This window comes from Pelodiscus sinensis, chromosome 4, assembly GCF_052426305.1.
Source record: "Pelodiscus sinensis isolate ZL-2025 chromosome 4, ASM5242630v1, whole genome shotgun sequence".
NCBI classification, from domain to species: Eukaryota; Metazoa; Chordata; order Testudines; family Trionychidae; genus Pelodiscus; species Pelodiscus sinensis.
Window position 1 is genome coordinate 82,286,416 of NC_143055.1, and position 25,664 is coordinate 82,312,079.

General features: G+C 37.4%; 1 protein-coding gene across 7 annotated transcripts in view; it reads left to right on the forward strand.

The window, feature by feature from the left end:
- Positions 1-25,664, forward strand: part of LRBA (LPS responsive beige-like anchor protein) — a 559,883-nt gene that overhangs the window by 481,261 nt on the left and 52,958 nt on the right. For all 7 annotated transcript variants that reach the window (XM_075930027.2, XM_075930020.2, XM_075930019.2 and 4 more), the window contains 2 exons: positions 7,406-7,573; positions 25,094-25,183. In XM_075930027.2, the coding sequence (XP_075786142.2) occupies positions 7,406-7,573; positions 25,094-25,183 (258 nt within the window). The remainder of the gene's footprint in view (positions 1-7,405; positions 7,574-25,093; positions 25,184-25,664) is intronic.

Sequence of the window (25,664 nt, forward strand, 5' to 3'; positions counted from 1 at the left end):
TGCTTGACTTGCCAAAAAGCGCACAAGTGCTTGAGATTTTTATCAAAACATGATATTAATTAATGTTTGGGTAATAGATTATATGAATTTAGAAAAGATCTTTGAGGTACTAAATTCCATCTTTTCAGTGCAGTGCTGCTTGCACCAAATTCTCTTCAACACAGAATTACATTTCATTATATTATACTATGCCAAACAACTCTGTGAATATAGCTTAATGCTTATGGGTAATTTAAAAAATCTGTTCTAAAGATCATTTAGTGTGATTATTTTCTGTAGAATTATAATTATTTTGAGAAAAGCTACCTTTCTATTTATCCCCTGAGTTAAGATTTATCATACATATCCAATGCATCCAGGGCAACCTTTAGTATAAAATATGCCTAATAGCAGATGAGTGGGTTTTTTTAGATTTCTCTTGCACTCAAAAGGGCATACATGGGAAAAGTTGCATTTAAAATGGAAATACAATTGGTTACTTATAGGTCAGTATTTAAAGAGTTAATATCTTATTAGAAGAACAGGAAATCTGGCAACTATTGCAAAAACTAGACCTAATGGTACACACAAACAATTTGTCAGTCTTTGTAAATGTGAGTAGCTTTCCGCAAAGTGGCTGCTCTTGCTTTGTTTGACTAGGCTAAACTTTTCCTTTTTGGACTTTAAATCTTAAAGGTGAAATGCGATCCACCTATTCAATCAAAATCATTTAATTCAAAGCATATTTTGATTGGAACAAAGTTGACATGGAAAGAAACTCTAGAATAATAAAAAAAAGTTGAAAGGATTTTCTATCATATATTTAGCAGGAAAATTTGAAACAGTTCTAATTAGGCTGAAAAAACCCCACTGCCGCCTTCATTGTAAATTACAAAGGTCATATATCAATGTTAAGGAAACATTACCTTTAGTGTTTGAAATCCAGCACATACAAACATAACAGAACAGTTGGTTTTTGATTGTGTGTGTGTGTAACCTGAAATATGCTTAACATATTTAAATTAATTGTCTGGCACTTGAGTATTGTAGCTGTTGCCTTTGCAATGCTTTGTATGGGCATATTTGTTAAAAATGATAAATCAAAATATTGTGTTTCCAGTCTCTGAAATGTGTAACTAGAGCTTTTCTATTCATATGTAGACACTTTTTCTTTGATTGAGGGTTGGAGATTTATAATGAATTTCATAATGACTCAGTTTTACTTTAACTCATTGTAATGGCATCTCTTGTTTCAAAGTGACATCAAAGTACTTTAACCCTTTGGAGACTATGGAAATTTATTTGCATTTGTACATGTGGGAAACACCAGTGCTCCAAGAATTTTGAAACGATTCAATTTTTTTCATGCTATGTGTAAAAAAAAAAAAAAAAGAGTATATTCCTAGAAAAATGTTCAGAAGTAAAACAGTATAGACCCAAGTTCTAGAGTGTGTTAAGTAGTTTTACTGTTCATCAGATGTCTTCTTTTGCTTTGATTATCTTAAGATCCATTTAATAGTCAATGGGAGAGTAAAGCAAGAAGAAATATGTTCTTATTTCTGAATAATTTCACTGTAAAAAGTTTTGTCTAAATAGTGCATATGTTGGTAAAATGAGGTATACTTAGTGTATTTAGCTAAATAATTATCAGAATAACCCTAATTTCTAATATTTGTTTTTAAAATATATACTATTTCACATGCTGTGTAAGCTGTTTAGTGTAAATTAGAAAAATATATTTTATAGAGGAAAAACATTGAGGTAGCTACTTTAAAAATGTGTTGATTATATTAGGCAGTCTTAATTCTAAAAATATAATGGCATTTAGTAAATGTGATATAGTTAGCAACTTAACTTTAAAATTTTGTTTCTAACCCTTTGCATTTTTTGTTGCTGTTTTGAGCACATTTTGCCTAATACTTTTTATATAGCACCTTTTATATTAAAATATATAAAATACAGTCCTTAGTATTTTTTCTTTTAATTCCTTTTTTTTAAAAGGCAATACAAGCACAAATTTCAGAATTCTATTTCAGGAGAGCATTTAAATTGCATTTTATTTAATAACATTTTATTTTGGATTTGAAATATATTTTTGAAATATAATTATTGTAATATCAATACCTTACTTGGTTAATGTTTCTCACCCATTTCTGTTTTGGGAATGGGCAAATGAAAGTTACTAATAGATGTTTGTGTTTAACGTCTGTATACTGTACTTTTTAGCATATCGCAAGTGTTTTAGTCTGTGCCTAATAGATCTCATTAAAAAAACAGCTATCAGCCCCAGGACAGTTTGTCAAAGCTAACACGAGTCCCAGTGGACTGAACTGACAATTTGTGTGTAGCTTCACATGACAGTCTTTCTGTGGTGTTATTTGATCCTTAACAATTGGACATTAATGACTGATTTATTTTATAATAACTCAGTAGAATTCAATATTACTATATTGTGTTGGACATTGTAGCCGTTTGTCATTTTCCTCTTTTATTTTCTCTTTTCTTTACAAATTTTACTCAAAACACACGTTGGGTGTAAATGATATATCCATACTGCGATGGGAGTACTAACAATTGATTGGCTAGTTTTAGGAGCAGCATGGGAAGAATGTTAGTATCCCATAGCAGCACACCATATTTAACTCTGACTTTAATAAGGTCTATCTGTCCTAGAGGTCTGAGTATCCTAAATGTTTAGCATTCCATGGCCTCCATTTTATTTTATTTTTTGAATGAGTAAATATTGAGCAAATAATTTAAAAAATAATTCCCCTTTTTTAAAGAGAATTTGCAATGAACATAGTAGCTTTATGTTTATTAATGTTGTACTTTACATTTTTTCAGTTTTTACAGTAGTTTTGATTTTAGTTAGTCAAATTAGTTTGTTACACTGTTGTTGTCCTGAAAATTGTTAGTTTTTAATAATTTTCAAGTTCAATTCCCTTTGTGCCTACAAAGATATGATCATATCCTACTCTTCTAAACCTAATTTATAATCACTCAGAGACCATAATCTGTTAACCTAGAATGACAGAAAACCTTATTATTCTTTTTTGAAAATGTGTGTTATATTTGCCTTTTCCTGCTGTGTCCTGAGTACTGATGTTCGTCGTGATCGCTTTCTTTTAGCCCTTACACTTGTGTCCTGAAAAGTCAATAAAGATGTTTAAAAGTGCTCTCGTGTAGTGTAAAGGAAACAACAAAGAATCTCCATGATCTTTCCATAGTTAACTTCTTGTTCTTATAAATCTAAATCTGTATAACTTAAACTTGCAAAAGAGAAGCAAATTTAGAATGTCCACCAGCAGCTCCAAGAATAAGTGCTGAGACGGTAATTTTTAAGAGATTGTTAGATTTACACATTTAGTAACCTGAAAAGATTGCAGAACAATGTTACAGTAGTTATCTGTGCTCATGTGTTTTATGGGTGTAATATGACCATTATAGTATGTTTCATTTTGTATTCCTGTTAAGAATTTTTCCACATGAAAAATAGTAAAACACAGTTGACCCGTGTTTGCATAGTGAACATATACAATCATATGCTCTTAAAACAATTTTTTTCTAAGATGAAATAGGTAAAGCTGAAACTAAATATGTTACAATGTTAATAAGGTTTTGGCAAGATAGCAAGAAGATTAATGCACATCATTGTCATTTGCTGAGCTTTGTAGAATTTTATAGCCTCATGTTGTCTATGGACACTCATGAGACTCCTGACTATTTTTATCTTATTAAACAATTTTGAAGTCATTAATTTTTAATTTGCTTGGTTGCTGTTTTTATAGTTTTAATTGTGAAGGTTCTATGCATGTGAACTTAGCGTACTTTTATATAAATGAGTCTTTTAATCATATATATTGTAAGATTTTTTTTTTTTTTTACCATGTGGTCTTTTTTTTTTTTTTTTTTTTTTTTGCTAGACATGTGACATACAATCTGGTAATCCATTTTAGAGGATTTCAATAGCTGAGCATTCGAATTAAAAAAGATGAACTGGAAGATATGTACAGGTCTTTTCTTGATTGAAAGTTCTAATTAAGTGAATAGAGGAAAATTAACTGAAATTAGCTGTCAGAAAGTCGCATTTAAATGAGTGATGAGTTGGTCTGGCAGTAAACATTTAAATGATATAAATTGCCATTTAAGTGTATGGTTTAATGTTTGTCATGCATTAATGTGACATGAGACTGCAGTGACAATCAAGCAGCTTGCTCTAATTTGAACATATTTAGGGCTTTTGTGTGGAGTACACCACACAAATTAAGACAATGGCTGTTTTTATGTGTCAATTTAAATGTTGTTTTCAGACATCAGTTAATGAAACTAACCCATCATTTTGTGTACAAATGCCAGAGCAGTTTCTTTGGTTTTTAGATTTTTACTTCTGCTTTTCAAAATTAGAAATTTCCTTTAAGAGAAAAAGCTCTTCATTTCTGTAATCAGAATAATATTAGACTTCTCTACATTGTTTATCTCTACTTATTTAAAATAGAATTGAATGCTTTACAAGATAGGAAAAGAAATCATGCCAGTAATGTAAAGTAGCTGTATTAAATATTTAGAAATATAGTAGATTCATTTTAAATAATACCTTTGAACAGGTATTGAACCAAATTAATTGGGCCAGGCATTCATTTTTAAAAACATAATTGTTGCTTTTTATGTATTGGATTGTGAATTAACCAAGTATTTTCTGAACAGTGTTTTAATTTTCCAGCATACTACAGAAAATGGTTCTGTATGCAGACACACAAAGTGTGTGTGTTCAGTGGGCTGTAGTAAAATCTTGCTGCTTGCTTCACATCATTGTTTTCCTGTATTATGATATTTCAGTGTTCCCAATATTTAGAATAGGGAATGTGATGATAAACTTCATTACCATGAGTAGTAAATGTCCATATTTTAATGGCACAGTGTCATCTTATAGAAATCAAAAAAGTCGTCATTTTAAAGTAGTGAATTATACTACAGGTCAGACCTCTGTTGTCCAGTACCCTCAGGACCTGAGTGGTCCTGAACAATGGAGTTTGTTGGATGAGGGCAGGTCAAGGCTCTCTACCTGGCTGTAGGCTCTGCTTCTGGGTGGGGCTGCACACTTGCCACCTGCTGCTCCCTGTGTAGCCCCACACCATGCCAGGCCTTCCAGGGCTGCATCCTCCAAAGCACCAGCCCTGAAGAGGGGCCAATCCCATGGCTAGGGTGGTTTCTTGCCTCCCAGCCCTGGCCAGTGCTGTGCTTTCCCACACTGCCAGCCCAGACCAGACTAGGATTCTGAACCTGACCAGCCGGGGTTCTCTGGTCCAGCAATATCCATGGTTTTGCCAGACCATGGCTGTTGCCGGACCAGAGAGTCCCGAATTTTAGAGGTTCGACCTGTATAACTAAACTGAAACTGAAGCTGCAAATCCTGGCAGCTGTGAAGAAGGGATGGAGTGTGGGTTCATAATTTTTTTTAATCTCCAAATCAGATACTGCTAAGTCTTCTAGAGAACATAAGAACGGCCAGACTGGGTCAGATCAACTGTCCATCCAGCGCAGTATTCTGTCTGCCGACAGTGGCCAATACCAGTCCTCACAATCCCTGAACAAAGATCTTGCAAGTTCTAAGCATTGTTGTGAACCCTTTTGCCTATGTGAGGAAATAGCTGAATATTCCAAAACCTGCGCATGATAAAAGCAACTCATGGCCTGCTTTGAGTAATATTGGTGTTTGATGGAAAAACCAAATATTTAGAAGTCATGTAGGCAGCAACTAGCGGTAGATTTTTCCACTTCCAGCCCGTCTCCATGCTAATAAAGTATGGCTTGCCTTTGTGTTTGAAAGATGAATAGTATATGAAGAAATCTTACAAATTAATTGACCTCTAATAGAGACATACTAGTGTTGGGTGAATAATTATATTCAGGCACTTATTTTGGGTAGGAGACTGAATGAGAGCAGGTGGAAGTTAGTCATAGGCAGAAATAGGAAGATACTAATATTACAAATCTTGCTCTTCTGTTGGTACTTTGCTGTGATAAATTTGAGGCACAAAGACTCACTGAATCACATGGAGCATAGGTTTCCAGCCGTATAGCTGTAACATACTGGTTAAGTCTGTTACAAATGGATCTTCTGATCAGCATAAGAAATTGTGAAAGTTTCCCATTTGTGTATGTAATATGCAATTTTTCTTAATTAATCTTAATATTGTTCTTACTATTTTAGTAATAATAATATGGCAAGTTGAGAAGAGGAAATTCATTTGAACTTTTTTTAATGTCTATCTTTTTAGGCTTATCTGAATTGCTTTCTCTGTTCTTGGTTTTCCCTCTTCTTAATTAACTTGATAACCAATGCCTTATTGAACACATGGTTCTAGGATAGAATATGAAATATTAACTCAGTTATATGGAAGAATATTTATTACTTTATTATTTGTATTAGTATAGCTTCTGGAGGCCCCAGTCAAAATTGGGTACCTGATGTGCCTGCTACCAAACATAGTTTAGGGTTGCCAGATACTTTCACAAAAAATCCCGAACATGGGCAGGGAAAAGAAATGGTTGGGGGAGGCGGAGGGGAAGGAAACCAAACTTGTTGAGCAAAACAAACAAACAAAAAAACCACACGGGAAAGCAAACTTGTTGGGGAGGAGGGGGAGCAAGGTCACTGCACCTTTAAATTCCTGCGCTCCCTGCTCCCCCCCGCCAGACACGGCAGAGGAAAGATGTCCGGTATTTTCTGTTTGTTTGTTTTTTACCAGATGGGCTACAAATACCGGACTGTCAGAGCGAAAACCGGACACCTGGCAACCCTAATAGTAATAGACAGTCTGTGGTGCAAAAAAAGTATGTCTACACTTCAATTAAACACTTGTGGCTGCATAGTCCTGCAGCCTGAGCCAGCTGACACAAGCCAACCACAAGTTTATTTGTAGCATAAATATACCCTTCAATTACAATCTTGAACTAGCATGAACATACAGATGAAAGTAATAGCAAACTAACATACTGTATATGCAATGTGTTTGGTATAAAGAACCTTCTTAGTTGCATTTTACTTGATCATCCCTAGTTAGTTTTATTTCCCAAAATCTCTCAGCTCTCTGTTAACATGTCACAACTGGCCTAAGATACTGTCCATTCTTCCTCCCCATCCCACATGAGGAGGAGCTGGATCATTCAGGCTGTTTCTGTCTTATCACTACCACCTTCATTGACAGGATATGGGGCAATTCTCCTATCTGGACTTCGAGAGGTGGTCCTTTCCACCTTAGTATGCTTTTAGTAAGTGTTAGAATTGTTGTCTATTTTCTAAAATATTAGCAGCATTGGTGCAGGGGACCTACTAAAGATGGATTTCATGTCTATTTATTAATATTCACATTTCTTAAGAAAGAATAATAGAAATCAGGATAACATATTTTGCATTTTATTACAGGCCTTGGAGAGTGAGTTTGTTTCATGCCAGCTTCACCAATGGATTGATTTAATTTTTGGCTACAAACAGCAAGGACCAGAGGCTGTCCGATCTCTGAATGTATTCTACTATTTAACCTATGAAGGAGCAGTCAATCTGAGTTCAATAACTGATTCTGTATTGAGAGAGGTAAGTTTGCTTTCAAATATGGAGAAGGAAAACCTGTTAAACATTAACATACTCAGACTGTAAAGGATTCTGTTCTGCTTAAGTGCAGCAATAAATCTTCATCTCTCTAGCTTTGTGAGTTTGGTTGTCACAGGCCAGTCGGGACCCATCGTATCTCAATCTGATGGCTCTGTCACTGTGGCATACAAAATTAGTGGACATTTCTGCAAATGTTGTTCTTAATCTCTCTTTGTCCAAGTTTTATACATTGAATGATGAAGTAAAAATAAATGTTGAACAACTGTTTAATTTGCTGAGTACTGTCCATCGATTGGCTGGGTACTGAATGAGGAAAGAGTCTTGTTAAAAGATAATATGAATAATCTTAATTCTATCTGTTCCTAACTTTTTAGTGGTTGACTGTACAACTTTTAAAAACTTTCTTTTAGCATATCTTAGTGTACTATTACATATGTACAGAATACAGTACAATTATATTCACCATTGTTTTTATTTGGCCTTGCCAGGGTGTCAAATTAAAATGTAGTGTGTGTATTGATAGAAAAAGGCAAAAGACTAAATCCTTTAAATCTTTGGTGATGAAATCTTGAATCGAGGAGCAACAACTCTATTAGGAAAAAGCTATTTTCTAAAATATTCTTTAGAACTCCTGGGTACTTGACAGGAGACGGGGAGGGATGGCTTTTGTTAAAAAGTATAAAGTGCATGATAGGTTGTGCTTCCTCTATTCCAAGTTGTAAATTGGAACCAGATATAGTGATAATTATAGAATAAATGTAAGTTTGTCATATTTTAAAATAACTGTTTATTTGTAGTAATCTGTTCTCAATGAGAAATATTTTAAATAGTTTTATTTAAAAGAATGGCTCAATATATGCCACAAAGAAGCAAATGAAGGAACATTTAAATTATGAAATTTTCACTTAATAAATGTGAGGTTTGATGTTCATTATATAATTGTAAACTTACATTAAGGGTCCAGTTTGTGTCACTTTCTATCTATTGAAAGAGAGAGACTGTTGGTCATTTCAATCAGTAAATATTCTTTCATGTATCCCTATTACACCTCAAACTGCACATACAGACAATCTGAACTCCAGCATGAATTTGTCTAAGAGGATCATGAAGCTGACCAATATGGGTGTGAAACGTGATGGGAATATAAAAAGATTTTTCTATGTTGTGTCTTTGAGTTCAATTTCTGACATTTTAAGGAAAGATATAGTATAAAATTCAAGTCATTGGGTGGAGAGCATTCTTGATAGCAATCCCTGCACAAAAGTGCTTGCTGTGCCCTACACTAAGGTGCTTGTTGTGGTGATCCATCTGCAAGTCATTCACAAAGAGGACTTAGGTAGAAAGAAGCTTGTGATTAAAGCAGAACATTCCAGAGCAGGCTCTGAGGTCCTTGTTTGGTTTAGTGTTTATGATACTGCTTTTGTTTGGATTCTGGCATTCCCCCGAAAGGAGGAGGGATTAGTCATCATCTAGTACAGTTAGGTGTATCAGAGGCAGCAGCGCGGGGGTGGGAGAGCAGGCAGGATGCTAGAGCAGCCTTACTCCGTGGGGAGCTCAGGACCTCTGTGGACAGGGTCTGCTGCTGCCCCACGCTGCTGCCTCTGTATCAGAGGTAGCAGCATGGAGTGGCAGTCAGGAGACAATCTGCATGGGAGCCAATTTTAAACAGAGGTAGCAGCAGTATCAAGTGGCAGGGGGCTTCCTGGGAGAAGCACACTGGCTGATAGCTCTGCCCCAGGGAGTATTTTAGTAACTGTGTAACTGATAAATTTTTTTGGCTACACAATTACTAAATTAAACATTATCTAACAACCTTGGCATGCAAACACCTGCACAGAATTTATGTCTGAATCACATCTCAAAGAACAGCTGGTTCAGGTAGCCATTAGGTATTATCTTCTCTAAACGTTAGTTAGAAAGAACTCCCTGGGAAGTGTGTTTATCACACTCTTGAAGTAATAGACAGGCTTAAATGTGAGGTGGTAAAAATCCGCAAATGCTTGAAACTATTTGTATTCAATTTTGTACTATGTGTTTATTGTGGCTAGTTTTGTGTTATCCTGAATGAGTGCAAAACATTCTTCAGTAAAAATGGGACTTTTAAATTTTTGTATTAAAGAAAATATATTTTATGCATTCATGGTAAATGAAATATGCTATAAATCTATATATTACCATGTATTTTTGTCTACCAATATATTTCCCCCACAATACTAACGTCCTGAATGTTAATATATGTAGCAGAGAAAGCATAAAATAATCTTTTTACAAAAGAACATTAATTGATGGAAATAATAATCAAAGTAGGAGTAATCAGCATAACAGCCTACAGCATATTAAAATTTTATGTAGTTTTTAATTTTTCAAGACCATCTGCATTATCAATATTACCATGATCTATGTTTACTTACTTAGTAGCCTGGAAAAATCATTTAGTAAGAACAAAATTAAAAATGTGGCGTTATCTCAGCTTAAACAGTGACGTTCACTTTACAGTACTTAGTACATTTGTAGAGATTTTCCTCCATTTAATTTGTACTATTCTTATCTGTTCTCATTCTCCTGAGTCTGGTTCTCTTGTTTTTGAGCTACTCCATATTGTTTGCAAGACAGAACTGAGTAGTAAAAAACCAAGACGACGTAAAAGAGGAATTTGATCAGAACCACGCTGATGAAGAGACTTCTGAGACTTTTTCCTCTATGGGACTGTACAAAGCAAATACTATCTAGCAGTATTTGTTCCAAGCTGTGTTGTTGTTTGAAGTTTCCTCCACTGCAGCATTTTCCTTTAATATTATTCAGCTGAGGACAAGATATTCTTCTGATATATATTTATTTAGTGTAATATATAATCTCTGTATTACACTATATCATATATAGTTGTGTATTTTAGAATAAAAAATAGGTCAAGGTTGATCATTTGTGGTATATGTTATCAATAGATGTGCAGACTGAAGTCTAGTGTCATCGCCAATGGTGAGTTATTCTGTCTGTTCGTGAATGAAGATTAAAGTAATGAGAAACAAGATAGTGTGGGTATCTATGTGCATAATCATTCTATATCATGTGATAAATTAATTTATCATGTACCTTTGACAGCCACACCTTCTGCCTGCCCAGTAATATATCTCCCCGAGGACTTACACTAACATTCCCAACCTCTGAGCTTTTTCAGTCAGCTGTAGTGTTTTGCCTTTAATCATCCTGTCTGAGGAACTTTTTTTCATTTCCCCCCCCCCAAAGTTACAACAGGCAGATACCCAAGATAGGCAGATATCCAATCAGGAACATCAGGGGATTTTATAAATATTTTAAAATGCCATAAATGTAATCCAATTTTTAATACCCTGCAAATCTAGAATCGATCTGCAATCTGAGTTTTATACCCATTACAGCAGGGATATTCCCAGCTTTCTGATGGGCATAGGGATCCCTTGTAGTTTTCAAAGGGATTTAGATATTGAACTTTAAAGGATGACAAATGTAGGTAGAAAAGGTATTTTAGGTCACAAACTTGAAAGAACTAGAAGTTTTTGCATACTCAAAAACATACAACTTACTAAGCATTCATGATCTCATGGAAATAGTGGATGTGTATTTAAACTGGGGTGGGGAACCTCAGGCCCAGGGTCCAGAAGCGGCCCTCAGTTTGCCTGGATCCAGCCCCTGAAGCTCAGCTGCCCCTCCTCCCCAGCATCGGGAAGCCCATGTAGGTACTCCAGTCCCTCTGCTGTCCCCCTGGGGGCTGAAGCATGTAAAATCTATTAGGCTTGGCTCCCCTAGGCTCTGGTGTGCAAGGAGAATATGGAGAGTGTCTTTCTCCTCAGTCAGAGGCCTCAGTGAGGGTGTTTTCTCCACTTCTCACTTGTGTGCGACCCCCAGCTGATTTTTCTTTGGTTCAGTGGCTCCCCAACCCAAAAAAGGTTCCCCACCCCGATTTAAATCCTGGAAATATCTCTAGATACATTGTGTGTCAGAATATACATACCAACATCTATGCCTTGTCAATAACTAAAATATAAGCCTCATGATAAATCCTTGTTTATCTGCATTCTGTGTATTGATCACCTGGCTCCTCATGAGGCCACACACACAATAATAGTGGGAGGAACTGAGGATGAGGGAAATTTAAAGTAATACAAAATGTCCTTAAAACTCTTAAGATGCTCCAGCTGCCACCATTATTTTTACAGTCAGTTGCGTTACATTTATTACAAGATGGAAGTTTTGGTTTAGGAGGGAAAGCTACCAGATTAAAACATATTTTTTAACATTATTTCCTTTTTATAATTAAAAAATGCAAAACTTTTACATCTCTTCATACTGCTGTGAACAATTTTTCCAACCATTCTTTCTGCCTATGGGAATAAGGGAAGTGAAATATTTTGAAAGGATCTGACTGCAGTAATAGAAGTTCTTAAACTAAAATGCAAACCATAGGCCACATGTTACTTTCTGGCAGATAAACCCAAGGGAATGAAAAACTTGCATAATTTCAAAGCAAATGGCTGATTGGGATTGGACAAGAGGGAGAATTTGAACTACTGCAGTGGGGAAAGGGTCCACAGCCAGAAAAACTGCGTGCACTTGTTGGTATATTGCTGCTTCTTTCCTTTCGCAAGTTAGAGCACAACACAGACATTAATGATACCTTTACAAATATAGAATAGGACTCTGTGACTAATTTGTTAATGCGAGGTTGCACTTTTACTTAAAAACCCCCAAGGGCTTAACAAGAAGTGAAGACAGTGTGATAGTGTATTAGAGAGAGGGGGATAAGAGCTTGTAGCTAGCAGACATTAAACCGGGGTGGGCAATAATTTTTAAAATGGGGCCACTTCAAAATTTATGAAGTGGCCCTGGGATGTCCTGGAAGGGGCGGGCCCTTGGGTGGAAGGGACGGGGGTCAGGAGACTTCTCGTGCCCTCCCACCAACAGACCCCGATGGGCCCAGGGGTGGGGGAGCGTGTGAATTCCCCCTCCCCTCCATCCATCGCTGGTGCCTACAGAGAATCACCAGCTGTTTTAAAACAGCTTCCTGTTCCCTCAGATGCTGCGTGCCCCTGGCAGGGGGAGGAAACTTTGCACGCTTCCCTGTCCTCAGGTCTCAATTGGCCTGGAGGTGGGGAAGCACCAGGGCAGCCATGCGCTGGATCCATTGGCTTGGCAGGCAGATCCAGCCTGTGGAGGTCCAGATTTGGGACCATTTGGCCAAGACTTGGGAGGTTTTGTCCTAATATGTTGCTACTGTTTCTTTTTGAGTTAATTCTAACACACATTGTTTTATTTAAAGCTAAGCTATTTTGGATCTTAGATTGTTTCAGGGATATTCCACTAAAGTTCTTCCCAGGGAAAGAGGTAAAATTATACTTCAGTCTCTGAGGAGATCTAACAGAGGACAGATCTACCTTTAAGCCAAATGTAGGGTTTTTGGTTAAAAAGTCCTGTTCTGTATATACCTACACACTATATACATTTTTATCATTATCAAATCTCTCCTGTAAATCATAATGAATTCAAACAAAGTGGACTGAAAAACCTCAAATACTTTCACGAAAAAGAGTTTTCCTCTTTAGGGGAAGGTGTATCTATTGATTTAATTTCCTCTCTAAAATGAGACAGCAACATTTTATACATGAAAGGTAATATGGAGAATAATAAGAGATTTAATTTTCTTCATTCCATTTACTATTAATTTTGATTTCCACAGACTCAGAAATTTCAAAAATTATGAATTATAATCATCAGAGGAATCAATTTGGACAGCATATTTGGCATATTTCTTTGACCATGCCTATTATAATTGCACATATAGAAAAAATAATTCTAGGTTATTTTCAGTCTTAGAAAGAAACTTGTTCCACATTCATTAGGAGTGGTGGCACTGAAATTCGATCCTAGCTTAGCGTTCAGTATCATCTGTGGGTAAGTTTTCTGTATCTTCGATCTTCCCCTTATAAGTGTAATTTTTATTTTTAAATATTTACAGTTTGAGAGCTTTCTGTGCTTTCCAAAAAGAGCAGCAGCAGTGTTTAGTTTACATGACCCCAGTTTCATGACAGCAGTAGCAGATCTTGATATCTTATCCCAGGGAAAGCATTTTTGGCCTCCCTTTCAGTTACATTCATGGTGGGAGTTAATAGCATATTTCAGCTTTAACTCAGCTGGAAAACACAGACAGCAGTGAATCTTTCACAAAGTATAAACACAATTTGTATTTATAGCATAGTTAATGTTTGCTAAATAGTTGGGAAATTATCTGCATGTCTGTTTTCAGCAGGTGGGGCACAATCTTTGTTGTGGTTGCAGTGGGCTTTTTAAAAAGGGAATAAAGTGATTACACAACATTGCCATGGAATAGTAAATTTAGAAGTGTTGAATACAATAAGTGAAGAATTCATGCAGACACAGTTCAAAGTATTGTGGAAACAATCTTTGAAGCATCACTGGCTAGGAGTGTGCTGCACAGATGGTATATTTGACATAGTGCAGCCCATGAACTGTGTGTGAAAAGCCAAATAAATGTTAAGGATTAGTCTAGTTTTAATTGAAAACCAGCACTAAAAATACCATAAAATGGTGCCTGATTTAAAAAGAATATAATCAAAACCAAACACATTGTTTCTGTGGCCAGCCAGAGACGGACTTGTCAACATTGCTGTGTGCTAGACTCTGATCTCTTCCTCTGAAGCCTTTTGGAAAACAGTCCTCTTGCAGAGGTAATGATTTCATGGGGGGAGGAGGTAGATGAATGATTTGCTGTACAAGTCCCTCCTGCTGGCCAGGCCACAAAGGAAAAGATTATTAGTCATGATTGGTAGGTAAATGCCAATGTGATATCAAGTCAGGACCGAGAAGTGGTAGGAGTAAAAGAATCTTCCAGGTTAACTTTCAGTTGACGCAACTGAAAAACTTTTTTTCTTTACGGCTTGGGAAATGTAATTTTAAATGTAAAACTCTTACACATTTAATTGAAATATGAACATTTTGCTATAGTAATGCTCCCATTACTGAAGCCCTGTGTATTGGACAAGTAGTCCATCAACTCTGGTATCCTGATGCAGTCTGTAGCCATTATGTGGTACTTTGAGAAAACAGACCTAAGGAACTAAGCAATAAGTTTTCAATAAGATAATAACCAAAATGTTGTCTGCCTGTCCAAAAATGATGAATATGTTCTAATCCCATCCCCTCCCCCCTTTTTTTTCCAATTGGAAGGAGTGTGGAATATCAGAATGCCATAGACACATATTTCCAGTATCTCTAAAATTGAGCATTCTGGGAGATTCCTATATAACATTAAACTGATTTGTTATCATGTCAGCATTCTGGGTTTGATTTCAGTTAGCTTAAAATGTAACCTAATTAAAATTTATGTACTAAATAATGCTGTATATAATAAAACTTCTAAAAAGAGTCATGACATATTATCTTAGTTTGGGGTGTTTTTCTTTTAAATTGTTCATTACATGTTTCAAAGCAATTTGGAACTACAACATACCTACTATTGTTAACTTGTAAGGGCAAAATACGGGCTGGCAAATCCCAGAGGATATTGTGTTGGTGATCAACAGATGATAAAAATAATTAATGCAAGGCAGTAGAAAACTGTGTCCAACATTATAAAAATTACAACTATCTAAACAAATGTCACATCAGTGCAGCAGATGTGAAATTAAATATTTGTATTTCTCTATTTACCAAAATATTTTACTTTTCTTAGTTTGTTGTCTAACCTTTCACAGATTCTGAAAAGTCTGATGGCATAAGTTAATGGTTAGTGTTTTTATCTGTAGCTGTGCAGGAACTAGAATTTCAATTGGTAGGAAAATCTGCTTTTTTGTAATTTTTTTTGTCCAAATCAGAATAAAAGTGGCAAAAGAAACCAAAAGACATATAAATGCATAGTGATGAGAGTGCACAGAAAATGTAAATATTTGACAGAATAGGGCACACTGCATTGTGAGATTATAAATATCACCACATTTTGACTTTTTATTTTAAACATAAAATAAAATTTTAGAATAAAGCCATTTAAAAAAAAATCAAAACGTTCCATTCCGGTAAGATCAAATGTTTTGATATTCTGTTTTTGACAGAATGTTCTGACCTTATTGAAATGTTTCATTTCAGTGCTTTGGCAGTTTCAGCATATCAGCCTTATCTGATGGAAAAATGTTCTGTCAGAAAAGTTTCAACCAGATCTAGTAGTAACTAGACTGAGACAGTTCTTGGGATGCTAAGGGCTGAGATTCACCTTGTTTTCCCCACTCTGGCCCTGTCTGCAGTGAGGGGAGACTTGCTGGTGTTCAAGGGGTGTCAGCTCCCTGACACTACCAGCCTATTGATCACCCATGCAATATCCTTTGGGATATGCCAACCCTTATATTTCCTTTGCAAGTTAACAGTAGGGTTCGCTGGTGTGCCAAACCACTTCGAAACATTCTGCTGTAGTACCAGCTCTTTGGCCACTGAATGTTCACTGTAATACTAGGTTTGCTGTCTCCAACAAAATAGTGCACACATCAACTTGAATGATTCAACTCGAGATCATCTCACTGTATAATACTATAGCACTGAGTTATATTTACAGTGAAAACAACAATAAGTTTGTCAAAGGTTCAAGATTCAAGAGAGAGTGAGAAAAAATAAAGGAACAGCAGGGTTATCTGTAAAAATCATAACACAAAAACTAAAGATGCTAATCTGGCTGAAGAACTTTATCACAATCCAGATGCACATTTCAGCCAAGTCTAGTTGAGATTCTGTTTTCATGAATGTAAATGCATTGTCCATTTGCTGCTTAGGTTCAGGATAAAAGATGTGAGCTTTGCCTTCACCTTATATTCTTCAGACTTCATTGTTCCTCAGAGTCAGGATGACCCTCCCATACATTATTCTGCCTTCCTAATTGTCATGGCTTCTTCCCCACTCTGGCATGATAAATGCAGAAGTGGGGGCCAGCAGGTGTACCCCAAAGCCTTATCTACCAGGTTTTGGTATAAAACTTCCCCCAAAATCTTAAAACCCTAGATTTTGGGAATAAAACTTCTGCTGCCACCACCCAAATGTTAATAAAGAAATCAGGGGAAAGATCATTTGGGAAATCTCACCCGTAAAATAAAAATTAGGGCACACAATTAACCAATGCCAGGATAATAAAAAGAAAAGAAAGAACTTTTATTATTACATCAATATTCCTGTTGCAAGCATCATGACTAGATGGGAAGGTAATAAAATATACAGTACTCATGGAAAAACTCCATGGACCTAGAACTTAGTTACAAAGAAAAGCCAAAACATATTTTAAAACATATACAGATCTCAGATCCCATACCCAAATCATAAAACAAGAAAACCTGATGGATTTATCTAAACTTTACCCTACATGCAGAAAATGAAGAATTGTTTCTTGGAGAGAGAGAGACATGTTTGTCCCTCTCTGTAGCTGCAGAGGACTCACCCAGAGAGATGGAGGGAAAAAAACCCAAATTCCTTTGTTCCAGTTTGAAAGTCCTACCTACATTCTTATTGGCCACCTCACCTGGCTAGGTGTAGTTAACCCCTTAATTCCCAGGCTGCTGGCTAACCCTCATAATCATGACACTAATGACCTCACAATTCTCTCCTCTCCCCCTCAATAAATTCATATGAAAATGGTTCCTCATGGTGTTCACTTACAAAGCTTACTTTGCATGTGGACCTATGGAGCAACTGAATTATCATTTTTGGTATAGCAGAAACCTGTTTGTCACCTCTACTGTGATACAAGTTTTAGGTGCACATATTTAGTATACATACTTAACTCTTTATTTAGTGTTTGTACATGCATTTCACAGCAATGTTACTGAACCAGTGAGATCCTAGCTTTTTATATAAGACCTTACATAATATTCTTTGGTGGAAAAATATGTGTATATAAATAAAATGTGGTGATGGCTAACTTTGCTAATCAGACCCTCTCCCACAAATATTTACATTTTTGTGTGCATTAAATCTAGTCACTCTTGCCCCCATTATTGGTTTTTTACTTAGTTTCATTTGGTTTCTTATGACATTTTTGTCAGTCTCTTTGAAGTACTACCAGACTCATTTTTCTAGTTTTACTTTTTATCTGCTTATTTCCAGTAGCCAGAGATTTAGGTGTTTTGAATGAGCACATCAGTGTTCCAGACAGAGATACTGTTTGAAATTATCCATGAACCCAGTGCCTCTGAACATTATTGAGTGACATTTGTTTCTGTTGGTTGTGTCTGCTCTGACTAACTGGTTTCTTTCAGATTGGCAGCTAGGATTACACTGTAGTAGATGGACAGCTGCATGAACTGGAGATTGCAGTGAGGCTGTGCTAGGCCTCAGTTTAATATGCCTGGAATGTATAGGCTCAGATTGGAACAATTTATGTGATCCTGATTGGGAAATCTGTTCATATTTTTACAAACTGTGATTATTTCCTATTTTACCTCAATGACTGCCATGTAATTAGATACAATTGTCTACTAATAATTTTTAGCTAAATTATGTAATTTTTCTCATATGTTTGCTTTCTCACATCAGACTTTTTAATGCAACTCTAAAGTTGCTTAGAGTGTGTTTTATAGTCTGATGAGTGCATCACAATACTTTTCTTTCCCCTTCAATTATAACATATGGACTCATGTGCAGTTCTTTCATACAAACACTACCAGGTATTACTTTTCTGAGCTAAGTCAGAGAAATAATTAGAGTTTCTATAGATTTTATATATATATATATATATATATATATATATATATATATATATATATATATATATATATATATATATGGCAACCCCAAGTATGTGGTGTAGTTTGGATGGGTTTTTGTTTTGTGTTAGAATGCAAGGAATTTGTACTACAATCTTTGTGGTCCATTTGCCATTACAGGTTCAGTCTCTCTGGTCTGGACTTCTATAGTTAGTTAATAGGGTTGCCAAGTGTCTGGTACAGGCAGTCCCCGACTTACGCGGATCCGACTTATGTTGGATCCGCACATACGAACAGGGCTTTCTCGCCCCGGAGCTCACAGGCAGCGGTCCCGCCACCTCGACCTCCGGGGCGAGAAAAGCTGCTCCCGGTGCCCCTGGTCTGCTGGGGACCGTCTCCACCAGACCAGGGGCATCGGGAGCAAAGCCGCAGCCCCGGCGGGTTTGCTCGCGGTGCCACTGGTCTGCTGGAGATGGTCCCCAGCAGACCAGGGGCACCGCGAGCAAAGCCGCAGCAGCAGCGGGTTCCCGCGCTTCTGAGACTTTGCCAGAGAACCCAGCTGCTGCGGGTTTGCTCGCGGTGCCCCTGGTCTGCTGGGGACCGTCTCCAGCAGACCAGGGACACCGCGAGCAAACCCACAGCCGCGGCGGGGTCCCCCGCTTCTGAGGCTTTGCTCTTGCAAAGCCTCAGAAGCGCGGAACCCCGCTGCGGCTGTGGATTTGCTCCTGGTGCCCCTGGTCTGCTGGGGACGGTCTCCAGCAAACCAGGGGCACCGGGAGCAAAGCGGTCCCGTGCCAGAGCAAAGCCTCAGAGGCGAGGCACCCCCCGCTGCCGCTTTGCTCCCTGTGCCCCTGGTCTGCTGGGGGGGGGCGCAGCTAGTGTGCCCTCCCCCCCAGCAGACCAGGCTTTTCTTGTGGACCCTGGGGCAGAGCAGCTGGGGCGCTGCCGGTTGGTCCCGCAGCGCCGCTCTGGGCACTACTGGACCAACCCGGCAGCACCCCAGCTGCTCTGCCTCAGGAGTCCTGATTCAGCCGCTGCTGGTCAGTTTCAGCAGCGGCTGAATCAGGACTCCTGGGGCAGAGCAGCTGGGGTGCTGCTGGGTTGGTCCAGTAGCGCCGAGGAGCAGTGCTACTGGAGCAACCCAGCAGCACCCCAGCTGCTCTGCCCCAGACGTCTCCAAGTCAGCCGTTGCTGAAACTGACCAGCGCTGCCTACAGGAAGCCCAAGGCACAGTTGCTCTGCCCCGGGCTTCCTGGAATCAGCTGCTGATCAGTTTCAGCAGCAGCTGACTTGGGGTTCTTAAGTTGAATCTGTATGTAAGTCAGAACTGGCGGTCAGTTTCAGCAGTGTCTGAATCTGGACGCCAGTTCCGACTTACATACAGATTCAACTTAAGAACAAACCTACAGTCCCTATGTTGTACGTAACCCGGGGACTGCCTGTATTGACCTGGACAGTCCAGTATTTTCACCTCCTGTCCAGTTAAAAAAAAAATCAGAAAATACTGGATACCTAAAATGTCCGGTATTTTCTGATTTTTCCCCCCCCCTGCCAGGAGGCAAAAATACCGGCTACCTTGCAACCCTATACACACTCAGCAACTGGCCCTCACAAGGGTGAGTGCAGAGCCTTGTGGCCGAGGGCTAGGAGTTCAGCCCTGTGGCTGGCAGTGGAGCCCGGCTGCTATGGGGGCTTGGTTCACTCTCTCCATTCCCTGCTCTGTCAATGCGGGCCCCTCTGCTCCTAACAGAGTGGAGCCCTGCAGCCATCAGCAGCAGAGGGGTGGCACTGACTTCCCCTAGTCCGGCAGATTCCCTTGTTCAGTACTGATCAGGTCCCGATGGTGCCAGACCAGGGAGCACTGAGGGAGGTATAACCTGTTCTCATTTCTGCCTTTTGATAATGCTTTAGTATGTAATTTGACTTACACAATTAAAAAAAAATCCACAGTGTAGAACGTCAGCCATAGATTTTGTACATTTGTAATATTCTAAATAAATGCATAGCCATTTGATAGCATACATTGGTAACAACACTGTCAGAATACAGTGTAACTGTTGATCTGTCATCATTTCTTTTTTCTCCTTTATGCTTGCTAGATTTCTAAGCCAAACATGTAAATTCTGCATTCTTTTTAAAACATTAAAATTGGGTGAATAGTTAAGCTGTGCCAGGTAAAGGAACTGTGATTATTAAAATAAATGGATTGAGTTACTAAAGTTAAAATAGTAGAATGATTTTCTGTTTTGGCATGAAAACTAGATTGCTCATTTTATTTTATTTTTTGAAAAACAAACATATAAGCATGTGGATTTTTGACACTAAAACTCAAGAGTGTATTTTCCCCTGGTTCAAGGCATTGTAGCCACAGAGCCAGAACACAGCACATAAACGGCTTATTTCTGCCAATTATTGACAACCATGATCTGGTAGCTTTAATATCTAATAAAAGAGAGGGCATTATAAAGAGTTTCTTGTCTTTAATCTTTGGCCGTTTATCTGATTGTGGTGAGCCAGGCTTGTTCTCCAGGGTTAATGTTATCTTGATTGTAGTCCATGAGGAATTTAACTGAGAACCTTAACTTAGAACCTTTAAGTAACTATCTGATCAGAATGGTTTTTCAATTACTATTATCAAAGCTTGATTTTAATCATGTTCCCAGAGGGGAGCGAAGCCATTCATTCTAGCCAGTAAGCCACTCAACTTCACTGTCTGAATGGGAACCTGTCAAATATTCAGTGTTTCCTTGTGTTGTTAAGCAAGGTCTGGGTGAAAGGAAGGAAAATCAAGCAATCATAGTTGCATATTGTTCAATCACTCAGGAACATGTGTGTAAACCTTTTTGAATATTCAGTGGTGAAGTAAGGAGGCAAAAAGCCAAAGTAATTACTTTTTCAAGGATTGTTATATCTTGGGCAAAATAGTTGGTAGAAAGAAGAAAGATGAACCCAAAGCCTTTCTTGGACTTAACACATGCTTGAAGGAATGTATTTAATAGTACAGGATGTTATTTCACCTGGTCTCTCAAATGTGTGGAATTTAAATCCTACCTGGTATAGTAGTAGCTGAAAATGTTTGCAGTTAGATATGTAAAAGCACACTTTCAGAAAGGGATCATCACTTCTGCCTGTTGTATTCTCCTATAAGAAGACTAATAGGAATGTAGCAATAATAATTTTGCATGTGAAATGGGTTACACATTTGCAAATGGGCATGCTGTTGGACTCTTACACAACTTGTTGCTAGGTGACTGAACTGATAAAACCAACTCTTGTTTCCATAAAAGACTTTAAATCTGAAGATAATCTAATAATATAACTTGCCCTTTCATTTGAAGGGCCTTTATAATATTCATGATTTGAGATAAAAACTTTAGAGTCCCTTGCATTCTTTCTCTTTTTGTCTACATCCCTCCATTTCCCCCTCTACCCTCCCTCTTTCATATTCAGTTTTATAGTTTTCAGACATAAACATGAAAAAAGCAATTTTGAATTCATTTCTGAGTGTTTCTGCAAAGAAAAGTAACAAACATCTGTTTTTACCTTAACTATATCCATATGTTCAACCCCCTCCCACCCGCTTCCCAAAATAATTTACAACCCTACTTGGTGGGTACAGCATACTATTGAATTAACTTTTTTCACAGTTAAATTAGGGAATGTGTCCAGAGACTGAAAATATCTGTGTTAAACAGTAGCCAAAAACTACATTTTAAACAAGCTTAAGTCATCATTTGTTTTTCTCTTCTCTTCTCTAAATTTTGCTAAAGAAAGAAGTGGGGGAGAAAAGAAAAGCTTGAGAGTATATAGCAAATGGTTACTTCTGTAAGCAAATGCTGTCTACTAACTGGTAAAATTTTGCTCAGAATACTTGTATTTATAAATTAATTTACAGTTATATTATGCCTTGGAGAAAGTTTCATGCTAGTTACACAAGTATCCTCTTAGTTAATGAATAAATTAAAGGATCTTGATAACTAATATCTCACAACAAAAGCTTTATTACCTGAAAGCACCCTAAAATTATAACTGTGAAGATATTTTAAATTATCAATGATCATTTCCTTAAATTCTACTTATAGTCATTAATATCATAATTATTCACGTTATTGTATGCCATGGAGAAATTTAGTAATGCAAAAACACAAATTCTTCTGATGTCAATGAATGACCAAAGCCATTATCAAAATTGCCTAGGAAAGTGAGATTTGATGCTCAGCCTTAATTTACCATATCCAGAAGGTCAGGTGATGTCTTTTTGACTACTGATCAAACTGTTTCATGCTCTAAGATAAGTAGCAGTTTTGCCTCTTCAGAAGAGGCATTAATTATCTTTCAGTAGAGGCTTCATATGATCCTGTCTGATATTCCCTTACCATGTGGGGCAGAAGTCCGAGTTGTAACCAATAGCTAAAATGCCCTGTATTACTTCAAGTTCTTTGTTGCTACATGAATGGGAAAAGTGCAGACTGATTTTAGTCCTGCCATCATACATTTCCTGTTGCTTGAGGAGATCGTCCTGGGTTTGGTTGACCTATGGTATGGAACATTTTGACAGTTCCTCAGGCTATGTGATGCTGGAGGAACTTTTTTGGAGTGATTTTTGGAGGCAACCAGGGATTATGAAGTAACTCACTGTGCTAATGAGCTTTCCTGGTTGTGGTTAAAAGGCTGCAATGTTCGAAGAGAAAAAAATTTGTTGCCTTTCCTCAAAATTGTGGAAAATAAATGAAAGTAATCGTGCTAAAGTCTGCTACTACCTTCAGACCCAGATTATTTTCTCCTTTTTCACTTGTCACAGATCTTCACAGAACATAGACACTGGAGAAAGGAGGCTATTCTTTGTGTCAATATGTCTGACTGTTGTGCTGTGCATACAGTTATAATGTTTCAACAGCTCTTTTTCTTTTGGGCTAGTTGGCAGACTTTAATATTAATTTAGTTAGCCCCATAAGTTATCAGAGATGCCCAAGTCTATTGTACTTTTTGGATATTAGAAATTTTATCTCCTGTTGGAGGAGGAAATATGCCTGGTTCAGGCTGGAAGAGCTATCTCTGTGTGAACTCCTAATGTACCGATCAGGTCCAGTGCCTGGTTCTATGCAGATATGCCAGTTTGGTTTTGGACTGTGTTTATCTTGTGTCTCATAATTACTCATTGGGTCTCAGCATATGTGTATGAATGAGAAAAATCAGGTTTTTAAGAGTGTATAGCTTGTATCTTTAGTATATGGTATCTTTTGTATATAGCTTGTTTCTGAGAGACTTCTTGAGCAGTCCCTATGAAGTTATTGCAGTGGGTGTGCTCAATGAGTAAGGGTATCAGAATTTGTCCCGAGCATATTTGTAACATTGTTTTAGCTTATTCTAGATAGATAGATAGATATAAAAATAAAATACAATCCTATATTAGCAGTAAGATCAAATACTTTTGGAATGGCACAATTCTTATCTATAAAGATAGAAGAATGGCTCCATAATGAAGCCTCAAATCTTCAGAGAGAATTTCAGGTGGCACTTATTTTTGCTTTTGTTGTTTCTACATTGAGCAGTGTCGTGTTTGAGTAACAATTTATTCTTATCTGAAATTAATGAATTAGAGAAAATTTACTGTAAGGATTGTTTAGCTATCGCAGAAATACTAACAAGTGGTTAAAAATACAGAGTTCCAGGTAAGCAATAAACAAAGTAAGAGCCTTTTCTGTGGAAGCCAGTGGGTTTTGTGCATTTGTGTGTGTGAGCCTTTTCTGTGGAAGCCAGTGGGTTTTGTGCATTTGTGTGTGTGTGTGTGTGTGTGTGTGTGTGTGTGTGTGTGTGTGTGTGTGTGTGTAGAGCAAGAATGTAACAGTTGTTGGGGGGGGTGTAGAGCAAGTAAGTTGTTTTGGAGTGCTTCAATTTCTGGACACTTTTGGGAACACTTTAAGGGCCTGATGTTTCAGAGGAAGGTTGCTTCTGAAAATCAGGCTTTAGGTTTCTCAAAATCTCTAGTTTCTTTTAGGCCAAAAATGCAAACTCAGGAAATCAAGATGGAGGCAGGCAGTATAGGATTCCTATATCTCTAAATGTTAACTTAAAAGAATAACAAAGTATGAGGTTTCTTTTCCTTTGATTGTTTAGAGATAAAAGTGACTAGGTATCAGGAGAGAGCGATTGGCATAGTTTTAATCAAATATTTGTTGACAAATGTATACGAAAGAACCTATTTGAAGTTTTTTGTTGTCTTGATCTATTTTTTCTACATTCTTATTGGTTGATTTGCTGTTAGTAGTATAATCCATGTTACAGTGAATGTGTCTTCCTTTTTTATAAAAATATATTGGAAAAAATATACGCTAAGTTGCCCTTTTTTTTGTCTTAATTATTGACATGCAGCTGGATACTTGGAGTTAACCAAAAAGTTGCAGGCTTTCTTAGTACCTGCAAAACATTAGCTTTTGTTCCTCAAGTATGAAGCAAGAAGGATAAGCCAGTGTTAGAAAGGAGAAATGGAGCCAATAAGGAGGGTTTCTGATTATAATAGCCGGTCTCTGTTTAATATCACTGAGCAGGATGAGGTTTTGCAGAGTTTCTCATGGAAATAGCATCCACAATGCTAAAATGATTACCTCATTCTCAGTACTAGTGCCAAGCACTTAGCCCCACAGTGAACACACGGGGTTGATTTTCAACATGAAGCAAGCCAGAAGTGTGGAATGACATTTTCAGGTGACAGTTATGGTTCTATTGCCTGTAATTAGCACCTCTTAACATGCAAACCTGCCTGTTCCTTTTCCAGGCTGTTGAAGCTCAAATACGAAGTTTTGGACAGACCCCTTCCCAACTACTCATAGAGCCACATCCTCCAAGAAGTTCTGCCATGCAGGTGGTATGTATCATATTAACTCTTTGTGACCCATTCATTTTTATTTATTTCTGCACAGTTGTTTCACATGTTCAGATTTTTGGGAGGATATGTTTGAGTGTGTGTGGGAATGTAAGATTCTGCGTATTGAATTGTAACTAGAACTTTCTGAAATATCAGTCCTCACTAGTATTTGCAATGCTTGACTATTATTAGTTCACTGATAGCTAAAAAGATTATGGAAGTTCACATTACAGAAACTTCTCATCGATGTTCCCTAAAGGTACTTTGTCAGTGTAATTTGGTGGATCCAAATTTTTCAACAGTTCAAGTATGTGAGATATCGAGGTCCTAAGCCTCCACAATTCTGAGTATGAGTGGAAATTGAGGAGTCTCAGAACCTCTGAGTTTACATTCAGCACCTTACAGGATCTGTATCTATGTCCCCTATGCTTCTCTTCTTTTCTCTGAATGGAAAGGACCTTTTCCCAGACAGTGGATTGAG